Here is a 21,894-nt window from a genome sequence, read left to right as displayed (position 1 = left end):
TTATTTTTACATGCCTTTTCCACTAACTCTTATTTTTTTTCTTATACGACAACTCACAAAGAAAAAGTACTTTTAAAAGCACCAAAACATTAGGATTTTTATAGATGCTCTGAAAGTCTTTGTAACTCCGAGAGTTTGAGACGATCTGCTGGCTCGTTTCCGCTTGAAAAGTGGGTTATATCCGGTCTGATTATAAGCTTAGAAATTGAGGATCGTTTTGAGTATTTCAGATAAGATACAACCTTAAGGTAAGTTTGTGGCTGATGTGTTTGCAGCTGGAGCAGGCCTGTCACATATTGGGTCAAAATCAACACAGACGCGGCTAACATTAGCTTAGCTCGGTGCTAATTTATCGACATGTTTTGGAACTTGGACCGAAAATGACAAACGGCTGTCACTTGATTTATTGCTCTGTCTTTTAAGGTCGTTAAGAATAAAAGTCCAAACTACTAAGGTCAGTTTTTACGCTTATGTTATTACGTTTCCCAGCAGCTAAAGCGGGTTTTACTCTGAATATTTAAGCTTTTAAAGTGGGTCAGCTGGTAGTTTAGCTGCTGTTAGCTAGCCCCTAACAACGTTTGGCTAATTAGTGGGGAAAAGCCGTAAAATAAATTCATCTTTTGTTGAAGCAACATGTTCTGACGCAGAAAATATTTGAACATTGCCAACTTTAACATGAGTGTGTTAATGTAGTCTGTGACACACACACACAGAGGGGTATTTCTCCATCCACCTCCTTGCAAAGTCTCTCACTGAGGTTGTTTTTTTTCTATCAAGTCTAACAATTTTGGAGTTGATTTGGCTTTATGTTTTAATTCTGACACAATCATGTCTCATTTTCTGTTTTCTGGGAGAAGGTACCATATTTTCTATTGATGCAGGATTTCTAATACTCTGTAACAAGGTTCTCTGGATCTTAGGAACAAAATTAAAGCCACAAAATCACACATCCTCTTTGTTTTGGGTAGCATACCCAAAGATTGTACACTGGTATGACATATTTTTACTCTAGTAAAAGTAAGAAGTAGCTGACTAAGAATTTATTCAAGAGTAAAAAAGTATTTGATTAAAAAAAGTATGAGTGCCTGATTAGAATGTCTAATTTAATATTTAAAAATTCAGTCATCAGACAGACAAAAATATACTTATGTGCAAATTCTGTTATTTCACCATGAATCTCATTAAACCAATATTTACTGTATGTTAGAACAGGGTAAAGTACTTCCAGTGACAAAATATAATATTTACTATATATTTTTTTTTTATCCTAAAGTTATTCAGAAGATAGAAAATAACAACAAAGCTCATATAAAAACAAGATGTCTCCTGCATTTTTTCATTCAGTAAAGTTACTCTGTGGGTAGAAATCCAAAACTTCTGGTCATGTAAAATGAGCTATAGCTCATTATATTAAAAGATACAGTGCATAAAAAGTAGATTTTCCCAATAAACAACTCAAGTAATTGTAAGTGGTTATAGGGAGACGCTGACATGGCAGAGCGGGAGGCAGGCATGGAGGAGGACGCAGGAAATCCACCGGCCAGAGATGGCGATGACGGAGAGGACGAGGCTTTTTGGGGTGGCAGGAGGCTTTTCAGGGTGGTGGACAGGCGGGACGAGGACGAACAGCCGGTGGACGAGGACGACGAGGAGGCGCCAGAGTCTTTTGAGCTGGACTCTCCGGCAGAGCGCAGCGGCCACATCGCTGTCGTTGATAGAAATATCATGTATGTGTGGGGTGGATATAAGGTAGGAGCTGAACCACGTAATCACACTTTCAGTCATTATTTCAGTTTTCTAAATCATATTCTCTTTTGTTTTTTTAAACAAGAATGGCCAAAATCATGGATTCTTTGATTTATACCTGCCCAGAAATGAGGTGTGGACCTACAACATGGAGTCAGGAGTTTGGTGAGGAAATAAACGGTGGACTTCCTGTCGTCATTTCTATGGACACTGCAGTTAAAACATCATAAAAACGGTTGGACATGTCTGCAGGATGAAGCATGTCGCCGGAGGGAACCTGCACACGTCCATGTCCGGCAGCTGCGGGACGTGTCTGGATGGGGTCCTCTACCTGTTCGGGGGGCATCATGCCAGAGGAAACACAAACAGGGTATGCTGAGAGAACAATTAATCAATTCATGAGTTAAAACGAGCTCAATAATTTCCATTTTCATGATTGTTTTTCTCATTTCCTTCCACCTAAAACTGGATGATGACAGTCTTCAGTCTGGCGCTTTGCTCTCAGCTTACGCTTTTTGGAGGATCGTTTTACTTGCAGAGATTTCAGTCATTTTATTTATTGTTTTGTTTATATTTAAAATGTCTTCCATTGCCATTGTTAAATGTTTTTAAAAAATGAAAGATTATTCATCTTTAGGAGGGTGAACCTACATTATTATGCCAGTACTATTATATTTCTCAAAATGGTCTGAAAAGAATATTATCATTTATCGCAGTAACTTCTGGGCCAGATTGTGTTGTCATGAAAGGCCTTGTTGAGTGTTTAAATGCAGCACCGGCCCTGTTTTCCTTCCAGATCTACCGTCTGCCTCTGAGGGCGCCCAGCCTGGTGTGGGAGGAAATGAGGGACCTGAAAGGACTTCCTCCGTCCCCCAAGGACAAGCTGGGATGCTGGGTCCACAAGAACAGGTGACGTCTTCCTTCCCCTGCCGTGTTATCGGGTTTGTTTCTCCTGGATGATGTGATTTCTTTATCTTTTATATTTGCAGACTGATTTTTTTCGGTGGGTACGGCTACACTCCGCAGGGATCTCATCGAGGGACTTTTGAGACCGATGAAACGTCTTCTCTTAATGTCTGTAAACTAATAACAGCATCAAATGTAGAAGATAAGATCCTTCTTTTCCAGAGGCTCTTTGAATGTTGACGTATTTATATTTATTTGTATTTTGTGCATCAGTGGGACAGTCCTGAACGAGGCTGGAACAACCACATCCATGTCCTGGACCTGGACACTTCAGCATGGAGTCAACCCATCACTCAGGTGAAGACGTGCAGCAGCGCCACCTTATGGGCATTAATGCAAACTGGGGATGAACGATGCATCTGCAGTGACACCTGCAAAGAGAGGTAGAATAAATGAATAAAGAAAAATAAATAAATGAAAAAGAATCAAGAAAAAATAATAAAGTGTAAGTAAAAAAGAAAGAAAGAAAAATTTATATTTATTCATACAGACCAGAGCATCGATGTCGACCCGGTTTCTCAGAACTTCATCCCAATTAAAAAGCCATTACAGTGATTGTGTGGTTCTGTGTGGTTCTCTGTGGTTCTGAGTGGTTCTCTGCGGTTCTGAGTGGTTCTGTGTGGTTCTGAGTGTTCCTGTCGGCCTGTTTCAGGGGAACACGCCGTCCCCCAGAGCAGCTCACACGTGTGCCACGGTGGGAAACTGCGGTTACGTGTTCGGAGGGCGATTCAAGGTGAGCTCTGCTCTGCTCCGTCCAGTCTGTATGTTTTCTGCCACAATACTTTTATTACAGTTATATAATGTTAAGATCATAAATCCTTCAGATGAGCCATTTAAACAGTCTGAGCTGAAAGTTCACTGGGATTTTTTGGTATTAATTATGTAAAAATAGTCAAATTGAGTTACAGAAATGCAAACATTCAATATATTTTTGCTCCGATCCTCCAAACACTTTTATTATTGTTCTCCAGAATTACAGACTGAATGATTTATACTACATCAACCTGGAGACGTGGGAGTGGCATGAAATGTAAGTTTGAACTTGGACTGTGATCACAACTAGTGATTATTTTAGTTATTGATTAATCTGTTAATAGGATAAAAAAAAAAGCCACATTTCACTGATTATTCATGTGTGCCTTTTATATGTAATATTAGAAATGCAATAAAAGATGCAAATAAATTATTCAATTCATTGTTTTATGTCCTAAAATGCAATAACAGCAGCTTGATTATTTGTTGAAAAGAAAGCATCTTCAGGAAAAACAACATTAACATTTGTATTTTTTTGTTTTTAGCTTGAAATGGAGGCACTGGGTCTCATTCGTGTTCAGATTTTAGACAAAGATGTTTAATTTCTGTAAAAATCATGCAGATTAGACAACAGGTTGAAGCAGAAATGAAATCTAAATGAATCACCTTCTCTTGATTTGTTTTCTTGATAATAAAAGGAAGAACTGACTCATTCGGACCCGTTTTGACTCATTCTGACCCGTCTGGTTGCTGTTTCTGCAGGAGCGTTCCTCAGCATCCTGTGGGCCGGTCCTGGCATTCCTTCACTCCAGTTTCACCAGATCACATCTTCCTGTTTGGAGGTTTCACCACAGAGAGAGAAACACTCAGTGAGTTTTGTATTTGGATTCCCAGGCTGAGTGATCGTTTGAACAGGAAGTCATTCTGAAACGCTGTACCGATCCTCCAGGTGACGCGTGGCTGTACTGCGTCAGCAAGAACGACTGGAAGCCGTTCAAGCACAGCTACACGCAGAGCCCCAGGTAAGCATCCTGTTCTGCCGAACGCCGCCTCTCCGCCGAACGCCGCTCTATCGAACGCCGCCTCTCTGCTGAACGCCGCCTCTCCGCCGAACGCCTCTCTGCTGAACGCCGCCTCTCTGCTGAACGCCGCCTCTCTGCTGAACGCCGCCTCTCTGCTGAACGCCGCCTCTCCTGCGAACGCCTCTCTGCTGAACGCCGCCTCTCTGCTGAACGCCGCCTCTCTGCTGAACGCCGCCTCTCTGCTGAACGCCGCCTCTCTGCTGAACGCCGCCTCTCTGCTGAAAGCCGCCTCTCTGCTGAACGCCGCCTCTCTGCTGAACGCCGCCTCTCTGCTGAACGCCGCCTCTCTGCTGAACGCCGCCTCTCTGCTGAACGCCGCCTCTCTGCTGAACGCCGCCTCTCTGCTGAACGCCGCCTCTCTGCTGAAAGCCGCCTCTCTGCTGAACGCCGCCTCTCTGCTGAACGCCTCTCTCTCTCTGCGTTGCAGGCTGTGGCACACGGCGTGCTCCGGGCCGGACGGTGAGGTGTTTGTGTTCGGAGGCTGCGCCAACAACCTGTTGTCTCATCAGAGAGCTGTAAGCTGAAAAACCTCCAGGTTATGACCACTTCCTGTTTCAGACCGTCTCTCATCCTGTTTTCCTCCTCCGACAGGCTCACAGCAACGAGCTGCTGATTTTTAACGTCCAGCCCAAATCGTTAGTCGGGTGAGTGTTTAAAGCTTCAGGAAGTAACTTTTATTAAAATATGGTTTTCACATTTTTGTTAAAGGAGCGGTATGAAGTAAAATCAACTTATTTGAACTTTTGATCGCGTTTTAACTTAATTCGCTCATCAGAAACATTCCAGGACTTTTGCCTTGATTCTTTCATGCATGTTTGAGAAACCATTTAATCACCATGGCAACCATTCAGCTGTTCAAAATGCCTGGTGGTACCTAGCCCCGCCTTCGAGACACAGCTCCTCCTATGAGCTGCTGCCTGTCAGAGCAGGACCCACTCTGCTCCTTCAGACTAGCCAGTAGCAATTAGCAAACGCCTGGTGGAACAGCTGAGCCACTTCTCAGAGCAATGCTGGTAAAAACGTTTAGATGATGACTTCCTGAAAGAGCAGGAGTTTTTAGAGACAGAGGCCCAATTTCAAGGCATTAAATTATGAAATAACTTTTTTTTGCAAACAACCAATCAGAGCCAGGAGGCGGGTCTAGCGCTGTCAATCAACCTCATAAACACGCTGCGAAATGTGTTAATGGCAGAGAGTCAACTCAACCTTACAGGAAAACCGCTGTCGGTGGCCATGCTAACTAGCATTAACTTTCACAACAGGCTTTATGATTGACAGCGCTAGGACCCGCCTCCTGGCTCTGATTGGTTGTTTCTAGTTAACACCGGGAGACGGCAGAGGAGACACAGTTTTTCTGTTTCATTCTATACTGTAACAGTTTCAACTAATATGTAAAAATAATTTTTATAAAAGTTGCAGCAGGAAGTGTTCTTCTTTTAGCCGCTAATGGACCTGTGCTCGTCAGGTTCTGCATGGAGGCGGTTCTGCAGCACCGGGAGCGGCTGTCCTCTCACTGGGACTGCCTGCCCAAACACCTGCTGCACAGCCTGAAGCAGAGGATGACCCGGGTCAACACGCTGGGCTCCTAGAACCAGGCAGAACCCACCAGCTAGCTCTGCTGGAGCGCTAACGTGTGAAAACATGAATTAAAAAGACAAGAAGAAAGAAAGTTTTCTATTTCTGATGACGCGCCCAGTTATTTTCCTGCACAGCCAGGAGAACATCTGGAATCTCACCAGAACATTCGGAAATGGGCTGACCACAAGGCCGACCAATCAGGATGGCCCTCAGAATCGACCTGCTTTTCTGCCCGGCAACAGCTGGCCTCAGTGGCAGCTGCAGCTGAAAAACAGATGTTTAAAGATGAGGACAGGAAAAAACAAACTGTGGTTTAAAGTTCAGATATGGTTCTGGTTCTGAGGTCAGCTTTTCATTTTGTAAGTCCACACGCAGCTGACTGTTAGGGCCAGACAAAGAGATTTATTTATTTTTTTTAAGTATGAGGGTGAAGTTATAAGATTACCAAAAGAAAGTTGTAAAATTACTAGAAAAAGGTTGAAAAAGGTTTGTTGTCCAGATCGGTTTGTGATTCTGGTTTTCACAATCGTCTCAAAGTTCTGCTACTGATCAAACTTTTTACTTCATTTGTAAAACTGATAAAGTAGAACTTCACAAGATGCTCAATATTCTTCATTTTAATTTATTTTTTGTGTTGAAGTTTAAAATTACAATTTTATTCTCATTATTTCAACTCATTGACTTTTTTTCTCATGAATTAAATCTTGTAACATTATGACTTTATTCTCATTGTACGAATTTCCATATTTTTTTCTCATGTCACAAAGTTTTGCTCGTGACTTATTTTTCTCATCGTGGCGCCAATACTTTGTTGTACTCCTCTGCAGTAATAAAGCCACAATTTCTTCTGGATTATTGAATCTCAGAAAGTACAAATGTATATTTGCTCTCATACATAAAAATCCGGAGAAGCTTCCAGAACCCTTTAGATCCAAACCTGGGAGCTTTTTGGCTTCAGTCCAGAAGAGGAAACCAGAAACGTCTCCTCTGCTTCCTTCTCAACCTGAACAGAAACTCTGAGATGTGTGTAAATCTTTAAATTAACTTTATGCAACTGTAAAATTGTGAAATCTAGAGGTACATTTGTTTGAACACTAAAAAGTCCAATCCAAGCAGAAAGGCTGGGATCATTTAGCAGCAGGTTACCTGGTTTCAGGTCATTTTGCTTCAGATCTCAGCAGATTTCTGCTTGGAGAGACGATCCGGTCGCCTGCTGGTTCTGATCCGTCTGTACAGCTGTAAATAAAATGGCTCCTGTGGCGCTCTGATGTCGTTGCACTGAAACGCCGCTGTGTCAGTTTGGCTTCGTTTGCACAAAATTACCTCCTGTAATTGTAGGTACCGTAACTCAAGATTGTATCCAAATAAAATGAAAAATACAAGCAAATTGAGTCGGATTCAGATTTTTTATTTTATTTCTAATATTTTTGTGAATGGAATCAGTACAATTTTTACAATTAAAGCTCCCAATCCCTCAGTGGAGCGGCCGGGATCCGGAACGGCTTCATTTCCTCTTGGCAGCCAGCAGGTTCGGCGCCGACACCTTCACCTTCCCCGGCATGTTTCTGGAAAGGTCCGCGTCCTGAAACAGAACCAGAGAGACTGAGACCCGGACTAACAGAACCGGACAGACTGAGACCCAGTGTGTTTAAAGTTAAACTATCGATGCGTAAAGTGACCAGAAGGTTAAGATTTTAACCACCAACCAGCTCAGCAGTATCGGGTTTGGACCTTCAGAACAGAACGAGATTCTGGTTCAGGTCCAGCATTCAGAGTAACTTCAGACTTTTTTCTTCCTCAGACTTTCCTTCTCAGTGTTAATTACATTTTAAAATAAACTTTTGTAATAAAAGTTTTTATAAGTCTGCTGAATAAATTAGAAAAATGTGATGTAAAATGTATAAATGATATATACATATATATGTGTTAAATATGAAATATTTGTTAATTATAAATATGTTACATAATTTAACAAAAATATATAAACATAAAATGTTTGTGACATATTTATATACCTACAATAAATGTTTCCAATTTATTCAATAAATAATATAAAATAGCTAGTGCTGTGGTGGCGCAGCGGGTTAGCACGCCCCACGTTTGGAGGTCTTAGTCCTCGACGCGGACGTCGCGGGTTCGACTCCCGATCCCAACGACCTTTACCGCATGTCTCCTCACCCTCCTTCCTGTCTGCCTACTGTACAAAAAATACGAGCCGCTAGCGCCGCAGAAACTCTTCGGAGAAAAAAATGGGAAAAAATGAAAGAAAAAAAAAAACTAGTGAAATATACGTATATATTGGTTGAATAAATTTAAAAAATGCGTAGAAATATGTATCTAACATTTTTTTCTGTGATAAAAAGTTTTAAAATAGGTTTAGAAGATGTAAATATTTGTTAAATAAATGTAAAAAATGTGAGATTACATATATATTTCTTAAATAATGTGAGGTTTTCCTTCCTGTTGGTGTTTTGGGTGTGAATATGTTTTACCTTGACGCTGCGGAACAGGTCCTTCTCCCGGGTCGAAGCGTCTTTAGCCTTTATGAAGCTGAGCACCGCCGTCCGAGCCGCTTGAAAACAGAAAACGTCACGTCAGCATCGAGCCTCGACATGCAGGAATCATCCGGGATCTTTTCTACCTTTTCCTTTCTTCTGAGAGCCTGGAGTCAGCTTCACTTTGTGTCTGCGGACAACAGAAGCACTGTCACACCGGGGCCGTGGCTTTGGTCCCTGAGGACGGCTTGGACAGTTTGGACACCTACTTATAGTTGGACAGGGCGGTGTAGGGGGCGCAGACGGGGACGGCGAACAGCAGGACGTCGTCAGGGTGCGGCTGGCCGCTCAGAGACGTCAGCAGGTTTTCTGCTTCCTGTCGCCAGGAAACAGGAAGCCGAGAGGATGAAGCTCCGACTAGCGGCGTTTACTCACCTGAGGCAGGAAGCTCACCTCCGCTCCGGCGTTGTCCTGGTCCGCCTCTTCTTCCTGCAGGAAATGACATCACTGCTGAGTCAGGAAGTAACTAAACCCACATTCTGTTAGAGCTGGGTGGTAAATTGATCATCAATTAGTCAAATTTTTGGTTTTCAAAGATTTAATTTTAGGACAATCTGGATTTTTGGTGTTTAGAGAGGCGGCCATCTTGTTTGAGAAGCGTTTTACAGTTTGTGTTTATTTGGACTTTGAATTCAGATCAACAAAATATTAGAGAACTTTGTATTGCCTTGTTGCTGAAAATGTGCTATATAAATAAAATTACCTTTAGCCAGGCTAAAATTGTTTTTTAATTATGAGAATAAAGTCACAATATTAAAAACAAATTAAGTCCTATTACAAGAATGAAGTCATAATATTATGATTTCATCTCATCAATATTTGTTTACCAGATCAGATTTCTGATTTAAATGGATTTCCATCAAATTATTATAAATAGCAGAAATTTGAAACGATACAACTCTACAATGACTGAGCGTTCATGGTAGAACGCTTTTCACATTAAAACATATTTTTCTCGTAAATTTAAGCCGTTTTGGTAAAATTGCATCTTTATTCTGCTAACATTGTGACTTTTTCTCGTAATTAAACAGAAATTATCTGAATTATCCCTCATGCTGTTGTACAGATCACAAAAGTTCAAGTTAGAATTTTTTTCTGTCATTTGTGTTTTCTACCTTCTCCTCCTGCTGCTGCTGCTCTCCGGCCGGCTTCTCCTCTTCCTCCTCTTCCTCTCCTCCTCCTTCCTGCTGCGGTTTCTTGTCGTCGGCAGCCATGTTTCGAGGCTTCTGCTGCGGTTTCGGCTGTGGTTTCCTGCCCGGCTCCTCCTTCCCTTTCCCCTTCCTTCCTTTCTTCCCTCTGTCCTTCTCCTCCTTGGCTGCCCCGGCAGACTGCAGGGCAGAAACGGGTCGGGCGTTAGCATCTGGGCCGCGTTGGAGCGGCGGCAGCCGGCAATCTTCCTCACCCCCAGCAGCTGCATCATCAGCTCCCGGTCCTCTTCGTCCTGGTCCTTGTACTTCTCCTTGATCTTCTTCAGCTTGTTCTGTCCCGGCAGCAGGAATATTTCATTTTCCACCTGAGCGGTTCTGGTTCTGGTTCTGTTGAGGCGTTTATCTCACCTTCTGGCCTCTCTTCAGCGGCTGCTGAGAAGAACCTCCTCCACCTTTTGACTCCAGATCCACGGAGGAAACCTCCGACTTCTCCTCGCCGTCACAATCTTCCTGTTTCTGCTTCTTCTTCTTCTCTTCTCTAAAAAAAAAGAGGCAAAAACCTCTGAGTGTCGTTAAATTAATCATCATTAATAATAAATCAATTCCTTCTTTGAGCTTTTCCACACGTTTTCCCATCACAAAAAAATAAATAAAAAGTTTTATTGGGATTTATTGGGATTTTAGGCTGCAAAAATACAAAATCAAGTGTCTAGTTTGTAGTTCACTTGAAATAAGACAAAACTAACTTACAAGAAACTGACAGGCAAAATATAGAAGCTTGTTTTAAGTAAATAATTCCTTACAATTGTGAAAGAATGAGGATTTTTTCACTTGTAATTGATGACATTTTTGCCTTATAATCAGTTTTAAGGATTTATAGATTTAAAACGAGCCCCTAATTTTTGCAGAAAAGTTAGTTAGCTTTGTCTTGTTTCAAGTGTACTAAAATATTACTAAACTAAACCAAAAATACTTGGTAAGATTTATTGTTTTTACAGAGCAATAGTTATCGCAATATCAGTTTATCGTGATAAAGAAAAAGAAGGAAATGATATATGGTTTTAGTTTCGAACAGAAATCTTTTTTTCTCCTACTTTTCCCCTTGAATATCATACTTTGTAGAACCTCATTTTGAAACCCACTAGACATCTTTTTACTTTGACTAGGCCATTCCAACTCATGAATCTACATAAAGAAAAGGTTTGTAGTGAAAACATGTTTTCAGGTTTTTACTGTTTGTTTTTGTCAAGTTTTAGGAAATCTAATTCATGAGTCAAAACTACCTGATTAATATTTAATTATTTTGTACAAATGTTAAATTACACATGTACACATGTTTGAGACGTGATAATAACCCAAAGATATTTTTGAAATAATTTGATATTTTTATGCACATTTCCAAACCTGAACAGGTTCAAGCTCTAAGTGTGGGTTAAAAAAATCTGAGGAAAAATCGATATTTGCGCTTTTTGTGTTTGAAATAGAGACGTTGTAATATAACAACACCGAGTGCTACAGGGCTAAATAAGAAATTAAACATGTTATTGCTTAAAATGCAATAACATAATTACTTTAGTGAATGTTTGATCATTAGTAGCAAAGGATGAATCTGCAGCTCAAAATACTTTAAAAAATGAGAAAATCTGAGGCCTGTTTACTGAACATTAACGGCTGATCTGGTGAGCTGAAACTGCGACCGGAGGAAGATTTAAGCTTTTTAATTTGATCTTAAATACATATTGAGCTCACCTCCTCTGCTTGGCACTCATGTGTTTCTTCCCTTGTGAATCTGCCTCAACCTGAAGGAACAAAACATCAGAAATTAAATAAAATAACCTGATAAAACACCTGTAGCAGAGGAAAAGGTGCAGATATCTGCCTGAGTTGTTGTTTCGTTCTTGAAGCTGGGATTCTGAGCCATCCTAGAAACGAGGAAGAACGATTTGTTGTTTCCTTCACGTTCAAGCAGGAACAAAGGAGAACTTCCTGTTTGGACGGAGATGCTACCTGATTGGCTGTAAGTGGGAGAGGGAGATGGTGGTGTCTGGAAAGCTGAACTGGTCGCTCTTCGAATTGTCTTCCACGCCGCTGTCTTCGTCGTTCCCGTCGTCCTCCATGTCGCCCGGCTGCGCTGCGGCGGCCATTTCTGCTTCTTCACAGTTCTCCGCCTCGTCTGCTGCTCTGCCCTGGTCTTCATTACTGCTGTCGTCTCCTAGGAAACGAGGAGGAAACGAGTCCAGCAGCTTTTCACACGCGACACAAATCATTAAAAACGTTTTAAATTTGGATCATGACCAGGTTTAAAAAAACTCTATGAAAAAGTAATTTCCTTCTATTCTGCCTTTATAAATGAAATCGTCATTTAAAAACTGATTTTTGTGTCACCAGTTCATCTGTTTCTGATAATAAAATGAGTTTGGATCTGAAACATTTGTCTTGGTACCGATAAGCTCCTCCCCTTCCTCCAGCAGCTCAGCAGCTCTCGATGTCACTTCCTCCAGGTCTTCCTCCACCGTTTTCACCTTTCGCTCACCGCGGTGCCGAAACACGCTCTGCTCATCCACCTGTCAGCCAATCAGAGGAGCAGGTGGGAACCGGAAAGACCCCAGGTGACCCCAGGTGACCTCAGGCGACCCAGCAGCGCTCGCTTACCTTAAACAGGAAGCCAAAGCCCATGATCAGGTAGGAGGGAGGAAGGAAGTTTTTCTTCCCTAAAGAGCAAAAATAGGAAAAAAACAAATAAATATTTCCAGATAAATTTATTTGCTGCTCATTGTAACAAACAGGAAGTTATGGTATTATGGACAGGAAGTGATGAAGGCTCGTACCTCTGATCATGAAGCTTCCAGTGGTCAGATACTCCCCAGTGGGAGCCGTCTTAGACACCTGAAAAACACTCACTGTCAGGTTTTACAGTGCGATTCCCCACTTGAAAGGGATCGACTCTACGGTGAAACTTCTAACTGGATTTCACTCAAAGAGCCTCAGTTTAGCCGATCCATCTTTATTTTGTATGATGGTCACCATAGTGATTTAGCCTTTCAGCCACATGCGTAAAAAACCTCAAAGGAAACAGAAACACATCAATTACATTCTGAAATTAACAAGATAAATACACTGTGAAATAATCAAGCAGATTTCAACCCCTTTAAACCAGTTATTTACTATAAAATATTTTACTATATTTTATAGTAAAATTCAACACCAATAAATAAATTAGCATATTTAACATTTTGTTAAATATATTTTTATAGTCAAAATGCTATTTAACATTTATTCTTTTCCGTTTTCTACCATAAACAATAAACCCCAAGTGTATTTTTTTTTAGTTTTGATTTCAATAATATTAAAACTGTTCAGTACAACAATCAGTCAGAGTCCATGAGCTGCTCCAGGGAGAGTCAGGAAGTGAGCAGCAGCATTGTGAGGCCTTCACTGTCTGTAGGAAACTTTTCACAGTTCTGAATGTACATGTGCTACCAGAACTGTTTGCTTCTCATGAGGAACTTTTTCAAACCGGAGCGACGGGTCAGGAGATTGAGTCCACATGGTTCTCATCACTAAGAAGCAGAGAAGCAGCAGAAAGAGGGGAGTGTATATATATATATATATATATATATACATATATATATTATTATGACTTTATTCCCAGAGTAGTTTATTCTCACAATTTTTAATTCTTGTACAACTTTTTTCGTAGCATTATGGGTTTATTCTTGTAATATATTTTTTCTTAATATGGCCCTAATACTCCGTCATAATATTTAAAGACAATTTTTATTTCTTAAAAAATATTTCTCACCACCCCCTGCAGTACCTCCATGTCCCCCTAGGGGTTGAAGACCTCTGCTCTACATAATTAATAATAAACTCTTTACTTGACAGGTGACAAGTTGCTAACAAGGTTTACAAGCTGTGTTAGTAGAAAGTTGAGTGGAAGGAAAACTGTCAGTAACTGCAGCTTTTAAAGGATTCTGAAGCATAAAGTCGTTATTTTCTTGGTGGGAATCGACTGACCTGATGGTGGTGGACCCACCAGGCGCTGGTGATAATCTTGGCATCCCAGGCGGCGCTGTAGCAGACGGCCATGATGGCGGCTTCGGTCAGAGTCCTGGGAGGAACGGCATCGCCTGAGGACGAGGAGGAGAGGCGATGAAGATGCTTCAGCTAAAAACAAGAAGAAGAAAACTGAGCCGTGAGGAGACGGGCCGGCAGACAGAACCTGACGAGTTCTTGATGACGCAGCTGGTCGCTCCGTGCAGATCAGCGTGGACGTAGATGTCACCTGCAGTAGAGGAGGTCAGAGGTCAGAGCTACAGGCCAGAGGTCAGGTGGATGACCCGGCAGGCGGCCTCACCTGAGCGAAGGTAGCGCTTGACGATGATCTCGTTCTGCTGCTGGTCTCTCCCTGCGATCACCAGGTAGTTCTCAGAGCTGATGAACCACAGGAACTTCTCAAACCTGAGAAACGGAGGAAAGTTGCCGGTTTATCGAGCGTCTCCAGAATATTCAGGCTTTAACGTTTCACATCCAGAAACCTGCACTAGATTTCTGGGATCTAATGTGATCGACCAACACAAGGTGGCGCAAAACTGAAGGGGAGGAAAGAAACATCTTTTATCCTTTTATTGTTACGACTTTATTCAAATATTATGACTTTATTCTCATGTTTTTACAATTTTATGCTGGTAATAACTTTATTCAGGTATTTTTCATACTTTAATATTGTACTGTTACAACTTCATTCATATATTAAGACTTAATTCTGGTAATATTTTGACATTATTTTTGTATTATTACAACTTTATTGTCGTATGACTCCTCGTAATAATTTGACTTTATTCTAGTATTGACTTTCCTGGTATCATTATGATTATTGTACAATATCTGATATTTTTATTGTATTGATTTATTCTACTGATTGATTGATTGATTGATTGATCTCATATTAATCAGATTTTTCTCTCGTATGACTCAGCCAGGTTCAGAACAATAATAACAATTTTTAGCCTCTCTTTAATACTTATAAATATAAAATAAACACAAACGTTTCTTCTCTGTTTTTATTCCTAAAACCTTTTGAAGCGTATTTATGATTTTCCTTCTGCATCATAATTCTGCCTCCGTGTCGTCTGACACCTGACGGGTTTTCAGGGAGAACTCGTCGACTCACCAGTAGACCTTGCGGGCTTTCTGGATGGTGGTGACTGTCTGGACTTCCTTCAGGGTCTGCTGCGTTTTCTTCTCTGCAGATTTCATGGCCTGAACAATTTAAAAGGATCGAAGGTCGGAATAAATAAGATTACAGATTAAATTATAGTTGTATTAGCAGCTTCCCCACCTTGCCTGCAGCCTCGATGGTTTTCTGCTCCTTTTTCTCAGCGCTGCGTTTGTGGTCGTAGTATCTGAAAGTAACAGTAAAACTTCATCCACCTGAAGGATTTTAAGGATTTTATTCATAAATCCAGAATTTTCTGAGCCGTTTGCTGCAGATAAACCTCTTGGCGTTGGCGTACGCCGACAGGCCCAGATCCACATCCACCAGCATCGGCTTGTTCCTCTGCAGCTTCCTGTTCTGGCCTTTATTCTTGTTTTTCTTTCCTTTCTCCTCCACTCTGATCTTCCCTTCCTCTTCCTCCTGCTCTTCATCAGAAACGTAGGGATTTCTGTGGAAACGACGGCGGAGGTGAGCGCGTTCCTGTAAACCAGAGGTTGGTCTGCAGATCAGCAGCAGCGTACTTCAGCAGCATGGTGATGTGGTTGGTTTGCAGCTTCAGCTCCTTGATGGCGCAGGCCACCGGGTCGCCGGACGCCTGCGCTTCCTTCACGATGGCGCTGATTTCCGTCCAGTCCACCTGATTGGCCAGCGCGCTGCGCACCACCTGCAGCGCCCGCTCCACCACCGCCAGGTTCATCTCCACCAGCTCGCCCTTCACTCTGTCCACTTCCTGTTACACACATTCAGCTGAATCCATCCACCTTACAGACTAAAACAGGGGTGTCCAAAGTGAGGCCCGGGGGCCGTTTGAGGCCCTTGGAATGATTCCATATGGCCCTTATCCACAGTTCAAGAACAGGACAGATTTATTTCACCAGGTGAAGAGATGCCTAAAACAAATTAAAGTGAAACTTCCACTAATCAAAACAAATTTTTAGATCATCTTAAAATGAAAAACTTAATTAACAACATAAACTTTTCATCTTTTATTACTTCAGCATTTTGTTTTTTTGGTAAATTATGGATTTGCAAAGTAGAATTTGTTTCAAACTATTCATCGCATTTTCTGATTTCACTTTAATTTAATAGTACATATTACCACAAACATCCATTTATGAAACGACACTAGATAAGAGTTTTTTGTTTTTAAACACGTTTGTTTAAAAAACAGTGTTTTTCTAAGTGGGGCCACTAGAGGGCGCTGTGGAGGCCTCACAAGGTTGGAGGAAAAATGAGAAAAATAAAACGCAAAAATTAAAAGAAATTCTTAAATTCTTACATTCTTCATAATTTTTTTTCTGCTATTCAATCTTTTTTAAAAGAAAATATAAGTTAAAATGATTTATTTCAATGTTTTTCTGAATCAAATTCAATCAAATTCATCAAAGCAAAGAAATTTAAACGTTTCTGACAAGAAAAAGACTATGGGGCGTGCTGTGGTGGTGCAGCGGGTTAGCACGCCCCACGTTTGGAGGCCTTAGTCCTCGACGCGGACGTCGAGGGTTCGACTCCCGGTCCTGACAAATTTTGCCGCATGCCCCCCCCCCCCCCCCCCCTCCTTCCTGTCTGCCTACTGTAGAAAAAATACGAGCCACTAGCGCCGCAAAAACTCTTTGGAGAAAAAAAAAGAATGAAAAAAAAAAAAGACTAAAGGAACCATAAAAACTAAAATAGAATTGAATGTGATTAATATAAACTATTACATATTTTTATTATCTGGTAAAGTCATAATATAATATTTAATAATAAAATTTTGGCCGTCTGAAATCAGACCGTTTGAGGCAGAAGTTATGCTAAATGAATGTAATAATTAGTGAATAGTGAATAAAAAACATGGAATAAGTTGGATGTTTTTACATATTTCGCAGAGTTGTCTTTGGGTTTGTTCCTGGCCACAGCTTAATGCTCTTTGGGGATAAGTTTGGACACCCCTGACATAAAAATCATCTAAATTGACATATAAATGCTTTTTATACAGAAATCAGGATATTTGTTTTCATTAAAATATTCAGCTTTTACTTGATTTTTAGAATTGTTGACTTCTCTTAGCTCTACAGCTGTGGCTCCTGTTGCATAAAGTTTGTACATCCTGGGCCTGAGAGGAGCCAGCGTTTACCTGCGCTTGGTGCAGCGCCTCCAGCCGCTGCTCATGGTCCTTCTTCACGTTCTCCAGCTTCTTCAGAGCCTGCTTCTCCTGCTGCAGGGCCTTCATGTCGATCTTCTGGCTCTCCATCTTGGAAAAAAACTCATCCACCGCCTGCAGACAAACGACTTCTGTCAGCGTTCTCTCTTCACGGCAGGAAGTTATCGATCAGGTGATACCGGCCTTGTCGAACGTCTCAAACTCCAGATGGGGGCTGTTGGTGTGCTGGGCGAAGAGGAACGGGTGGAACTCGTCGTACCTGAGAGAGGAAAACGTTACTGGAGCGAACTGAAGGAAACTGACCAGCAGGAAGAAAACGTACGTCAGGAGTTCTTCACTGGGTTTCCCTGGAGCCAAGCTGGGTTTCTTCTCACTCTTCTGAATGATGTAACCCTAATTACAGCAGAAAAACTGTATGAATGGAAAATATGAAACTAAGAAGTACAAGGTCTTAGAAAACACCGAAACTTTTCACATTTCAAGCGGCTACAATATTTATGGTATTTAATTTGGGTTTCACAGTCCAACACAAAGTAAGATAAATTTTATTTAACAAATCAAAATGTAAAGGCAGTGTGAGCTACAATAAAATGCTTTAAATCAAAGGTCTTCAACATGAGGGTCGCAACCCATTAGAGGGTCGCAGCAGTTCTGCAAGGTGGTCAGAAGATTTCTGATTAATTAGATATTTGTGTTTATTTAAAAAAAATTCAAAGTTATAGTTTTAAATATACACTAACCTGAATCTGAACATGTATAAAACTGATAAAAGGAGCAATAAAAAATGTATTTCAGTCAGAAATAAACAGTCAGTGAGCAAAAATCTGTTGATTATGCTAAAAATAGTCAGACTCTCACCAGGACGTTATTTTTTTACTCACTTTTCCGCTGAATTTCTCGGTTTTGTCCATGTACGTCTCACAGAGCTGCAGAGCCTCCAGGATTTTAGGAGCAACTGAGAAACAAATGAAATAAGACGCAGCTTGTTGACTGATGTGATGGAAGGAAAATTTGATGGAAGGAAAAAAGCATAAGTTCCTACTGGCCCAGCGTACCTTCAGCAACGTCGGCCTGACTGTCGTCTTTTAAGGAGCCTGGCAGGCCGGCTTCCATCAAACTGTGTTCAATCAGCGTGGCTCCGTAGGCTGCAGAGAATATTAAAAATAGATGTCTGTTTACATAATTAACAGATTTACAGCTCAATAAAACTTTTTTTATTGATTATTATTTTGATTAATTCGCCACATTCTGCATATTTTTAAGCCTTTTCTTGTACAATGTCAGAAATATTTTAAAAGATGCAAAATGTATGTACTTTTTTTGTATTTTCCAGTTAAAGATTAATTGATTGTTTTCTAAATTAATTAATAAGTAATAAATCAGTTCATCTCATTAAAAGTTAAAACGAGTTTGATTATTTTCATTTACATAATAGTTTGTTTTTCTTTTTTCTCTCTTTTTTTAACCAAACCTGGAAAACAAAATTCTTCAGCCTGGTGATTTGGTCTCCAGTTCTACTGTTAAATGTACATTAGAAATTAAAATGTACTAACCTTTAATTTCTAATGTGTACTGCGATTATTACATCCTTACCATTATATTACTTGGAAAAAAGTCTCAAAACAACATTTTCATTTATGGGACAACTTATGATCCAGGAAAATTAGCTGCCATAACTTTCAACTCCAGTTTAGCCTGATAAATTATTGGAAAATGAGAACAACTGCTTGTGTTTTTATTCCAGAGTATCTAAATATCTGGTTCCAGCTGAAAGTTTCCATAAATAATGATTGAATGAGCCTCTAGAAGCTTAAGACACAATGATTTGGACGAATACTCACGCAGATGAGGGTTCAGGACTTTCTTCACCTGCTCCCCATGTTGAGCTTTGCTCAGGATTTCTGACAGCCTGTAGAATATTTAGATGTGTTTCCATTGGTAACAGCTCAGTGGATTATGGGATGTTTATGATTGGCGCTACCTGTTCAGAGTGATGAGCGGTTCTGGCGGCCGGGCGCTCTCCACCGGGTACCGCTCCCTCACCGCTATCTTAACGTCTTCGGCCTCGGCGGTGCGAAACCTCAGCAGGTTCAGGATGGTGTACTCATGATCCGCCAGGATGATGTTACCCTGATGGACAAACAGCCGGGTCAGCGTGTTTGGTACCAGCACCACATGTGTCGTGGTTCTGAGACTGTTCTGACCCTGTCGTAGAGCTCGACGATCAGGTGGTAGGCCGCTTCGTCGGAACCGAACTGGATGTCGACGATCCTGTCGATTCCCAGCTGCTTGACCTGAATCAGCCGCCGGCCTTTCAGATGCTTCCGACACTACAGAGCAAAAACAGCTGCTTCTATTTTCAGATTCAACTCAATGAAGGAAAAAATGTGGGAAATAATGACATTAAATATCCAAATTCACTCAAAGACAGAAAAATAAAAACATAAACGTAACTGCATTGAGTTAATGTTCCGATGTTACAAACTTCAGTCGATTTTACTGAACAACACGAATTAATGATTAATAATGAAAAAGAAATAGTTTCAACCCCGGAGTCAACAGCTGCAGGTGTCTCTAACAGCTCTACGCGTCTTTCGCTAAAAATAATTTAAAAAAAACATTTAATCCTTTTAAATTTGGATATAATAACAAACACATGTTTTTTTATTTAGCAATTTTTTTTTGTTTATTCCTCAAATGTTTGCACTGAATTCCCACAAAGAATTACGGTACACTCACATACTAATAATATACTTTAAAATCTGTTTTTCTTGTCATTAGGTTGGAATACATGTAATTTTTTATTTTTGACATATTTTTGATCCCATAGAAGAGAAAATAAATATATCCTCTTTGCTAAATTTTATGTTTGTTTTAAATCCTAAAAATAGAAAAAAAAATGGATTTTTTGAAAAATCTGATAAATTTCCTATAGTAGATATTTATCTAAAATTATGAGTTGTCTTTTCAAAAAAATGTGCAACACTTGTAGCTCTACACTAATAATATTTGGCTGGCCTGAAAGTACAAATGGTTAATTTAACTCTTTATATTTTGTGCAATTTTTTACCCAAAATACTTATTAAAGTTAAAGATGGGTCAATTACAAACTTATAAACCATAAATCATGTTTGAAATGCATAAATATGCTTTACTTTATGTTAATAAAAAAAACATTGATGTTTGTGGTTGTAACATGAAAAACTTTTAGGGGTATTAATAACCATAAGTTGGTTGTTGAGGTTCTTACTTTCATAGCGAAGCCTGAAGGCATCATGTTCTTGGGCCATTCGAAGTCCGTAGAGTGAAAGCGGGTTCCGGACTCTATCAGCAGAACGGCTTTGCTGTCGGGCCTGAAACAGCAGCACAGCAGGGGGTCAACCCTGCTCAACATGGCGGCTTAATGCCAGACATTAAACAAAACTCCAACCTGTTGCACTGTTATTATTCATCACTGTAACTCAAATGGCTGGCTGTGGTTGAACATAGTGATAAAAATTGCTGTTAAACCACTAAAAATATTAATAAATAGCTGTCTCTGCAATCAATGAGTACTACTTTAAATTAAATATTTAATATCTTTTCACACTGTTTTCATTTCAGACAAAAAAGGCTGTGATTTGATTGATAAAATAATATTTAGACCCAACTTGTATTGTGAAAGTTCTATTATGTGGCCACATAAAAACTTATGGCGGGCAGGATTTGGCCCCCGGGCCTTAACTTTGACACATGTGGTCTACATAATGTACTACAATGTACTTTCTGAGCTTATTTAAAATCAATTAAAGATTTGAGATGCTTTGATGCATCAATTCTCTTGAATGAAGAAGCTTTTATATGTTCTGGTCTTGAGGAAGAAATGAGACAAAATTAGATCATTCTTAGTCAAACATCTGCCCTTATAAATAGCATTAGAGACAAAATGTTGCTTTTTAATTGTATTGATATAGTCTCGATAAACTATCTAGTAGAAACCCTTAAAATATCAAGTAATAATTCCAGCAAAGAAGCCAGGTCTGTAATAGCGTCATGTTCTTCACAGCAAAGGTTCATAAAACTTGAGTTCTCAAGCTGGCCTTACTTCTGTAGACGGATCAGATATGTCTTATTGTCGATGTCATAAACGTTATTCACTCTCATGCCGATGTAGCTGGAAAGGAAACGCGATAAATAAATGAATGAGTGATCTACATGTGTAAACAAATCAACATTAGCCTTGTTAGCAGATGGCTATGTTAGCATTAGCTCCGGCTAACAACCGTCACCTACTTGGCATTGATCTCGGCAATAACTGCCCGGATGTCCACGGTGGTAAACCTGGTTTTCATGGTGACTTAGTTCTACGTTGAAGTTATGTTTGAAATGTAATGATTGAGAACGTTACATATCCGAAGCAGCAACAAGAAAACCATGCAGGGGAGTTCTGCACATGCGCAAACACACAGGTACGAGCGACCGCGCACTGCGTCAACGTCGACGCCATATTGTGAGGTGAGGGGTATATTTGCGGAAACGTCCATAGAGCAGGTTTTATGCTGGTTCTATAATAATAATAATAATAATAATAATAATAATAATAATAATAATAATAATAATAATAATAATAATAAAGATTAAAGGGTTTCAGGCTGAAGCCACATGTGCCAAACTCAAGGCCATAACTATTTATGTGACCCTGAAGGCTTTTGAGCGTTAAATAAAG

At 40.3% G+C, this 21,894-nt stretch overlaps 2 protein-coding genes across 3 annotated transcripts; one reads left to right on the top strand and one right to left on the bottom strand.

The window, feature by feature from the left end:
• The first annotated feature begins 23 nt into the window (after positions 1 to 23).
• On the top strand, positions 24 to 7,512 carry klhdc2 (kelch domain containing 2). Of its 2 annotated transcripts, none has more exons than XM_027999990.1 (14): positions 24 to 454; positions 1,480 to 1,749; positions 1,832 to 1,911; positions 1,999 to 2,116; positions 2,543 to 2,655; positions 2,736 to 2,820; positions 2,926 to 3,009; positions 3,365 to 3,445; positions 3,684 to 3,742; positions 4,228 to 4,334; positions 4,415 to 4,487; positions 4,975 to 5,062; positions 5,139 to 5,191; positions 6,013 to 7,512. In XM_027999990.1, the coding sequence occupies exons 2-14, from the start codon at positions 1,492 to 1,494 to the stop codon at positions 6,134 to 6,136; spliced, it is 1,323 nt and encodes a 440-aa protein (XP_027855791.1). In that variant the 5' UTR covers positions 24 to 454; positions 1,480 to 1,491; the 3' UTR covers positions 6,137 to 7,512. The 2 variants fall into 2 exon arrangements, with proteins under 2 accessions (XP_027855791.1, XP_027855790.1); XM_027999989.1 differs by having other exon boundaries at positions 26 to 248.
• Positions 7,513 to 21,647, bottom strand: nemf (nuclear export mediator factor). The gene is made up of 32 exons (XM_027999987.1): positions 21,462 to 21,647; positions 21,274 to 21,342; positions 20,440 to 20,542; positions 19,394 to 19,519; positions 19,171 to 19,319; positions 19,031 to 19,098; positions 18,245 to 18,334; positions 18,071 to 18,144; positions 17,512 to 17,582; positions 17,373 to 17,448; positions 17,163 to 17,303; positions 15,568 to 15,776; positions 15,327 to 15,494; positions 15,170 to 15,233; positions 15,002 to 15,090; positions 14,186 to 14,289; positions 14,051 to 14,113; positions 13,846 to 13,958; positions 12,657 to 12,714; positions 12,481 to 12,539; positions 12,272 to 12,392; positions 11,836 to 12,040; positions 11,708 to 11,750; positions 11,578 to 11,627; positions 10,237 to 10,366; positions 10,083 to 10,160; positions 9,796 to 10,008; positions 9,074 to 9,109; positions 8,890 to 8,996; positions 8,767 to 8,810; positions 8,618 to 8,697; positions 7,513 to 7,707 (listed from the first exon to the last, which is right to left on the bottom strand). The coding sequence occupies exons 1-32, from the start codon at positions 21,518 to 21,520 to the stop codon at positions 7,630 to 7,632; spliced, it is 3,138 nt and encodes a 1,045-aa protein (XP_027855788.1). The 5' UTR covers positions 21,521 to 21,647; the 3' UTR covers positions 7,513 to 7,629.
• Between the last annotated feature and the right edge of the window lie 247 nt (positions 21,648 to 21,894).

The sequence above is a fragment of the Xiphophorus couchianus genome, chromosome 19, assembly GCF_001444195.1.
Source record: "Xiphophorus couchianus chromosome 19, X_couchianus-1.0, whole genome shotgun sequence".
In the NCBI taxonomy this organism is placed as follows: domain Eukaryota; kingdom Metazoa; phylum Chordata; class Actinopteri; order Cyprinodontiformes; family Poeciliidae; genus Xiphophorus; species Xiphophorus couchianus.
This window is presented reverse-complemented; position numbering and strand designations above follow the sequence as displayed.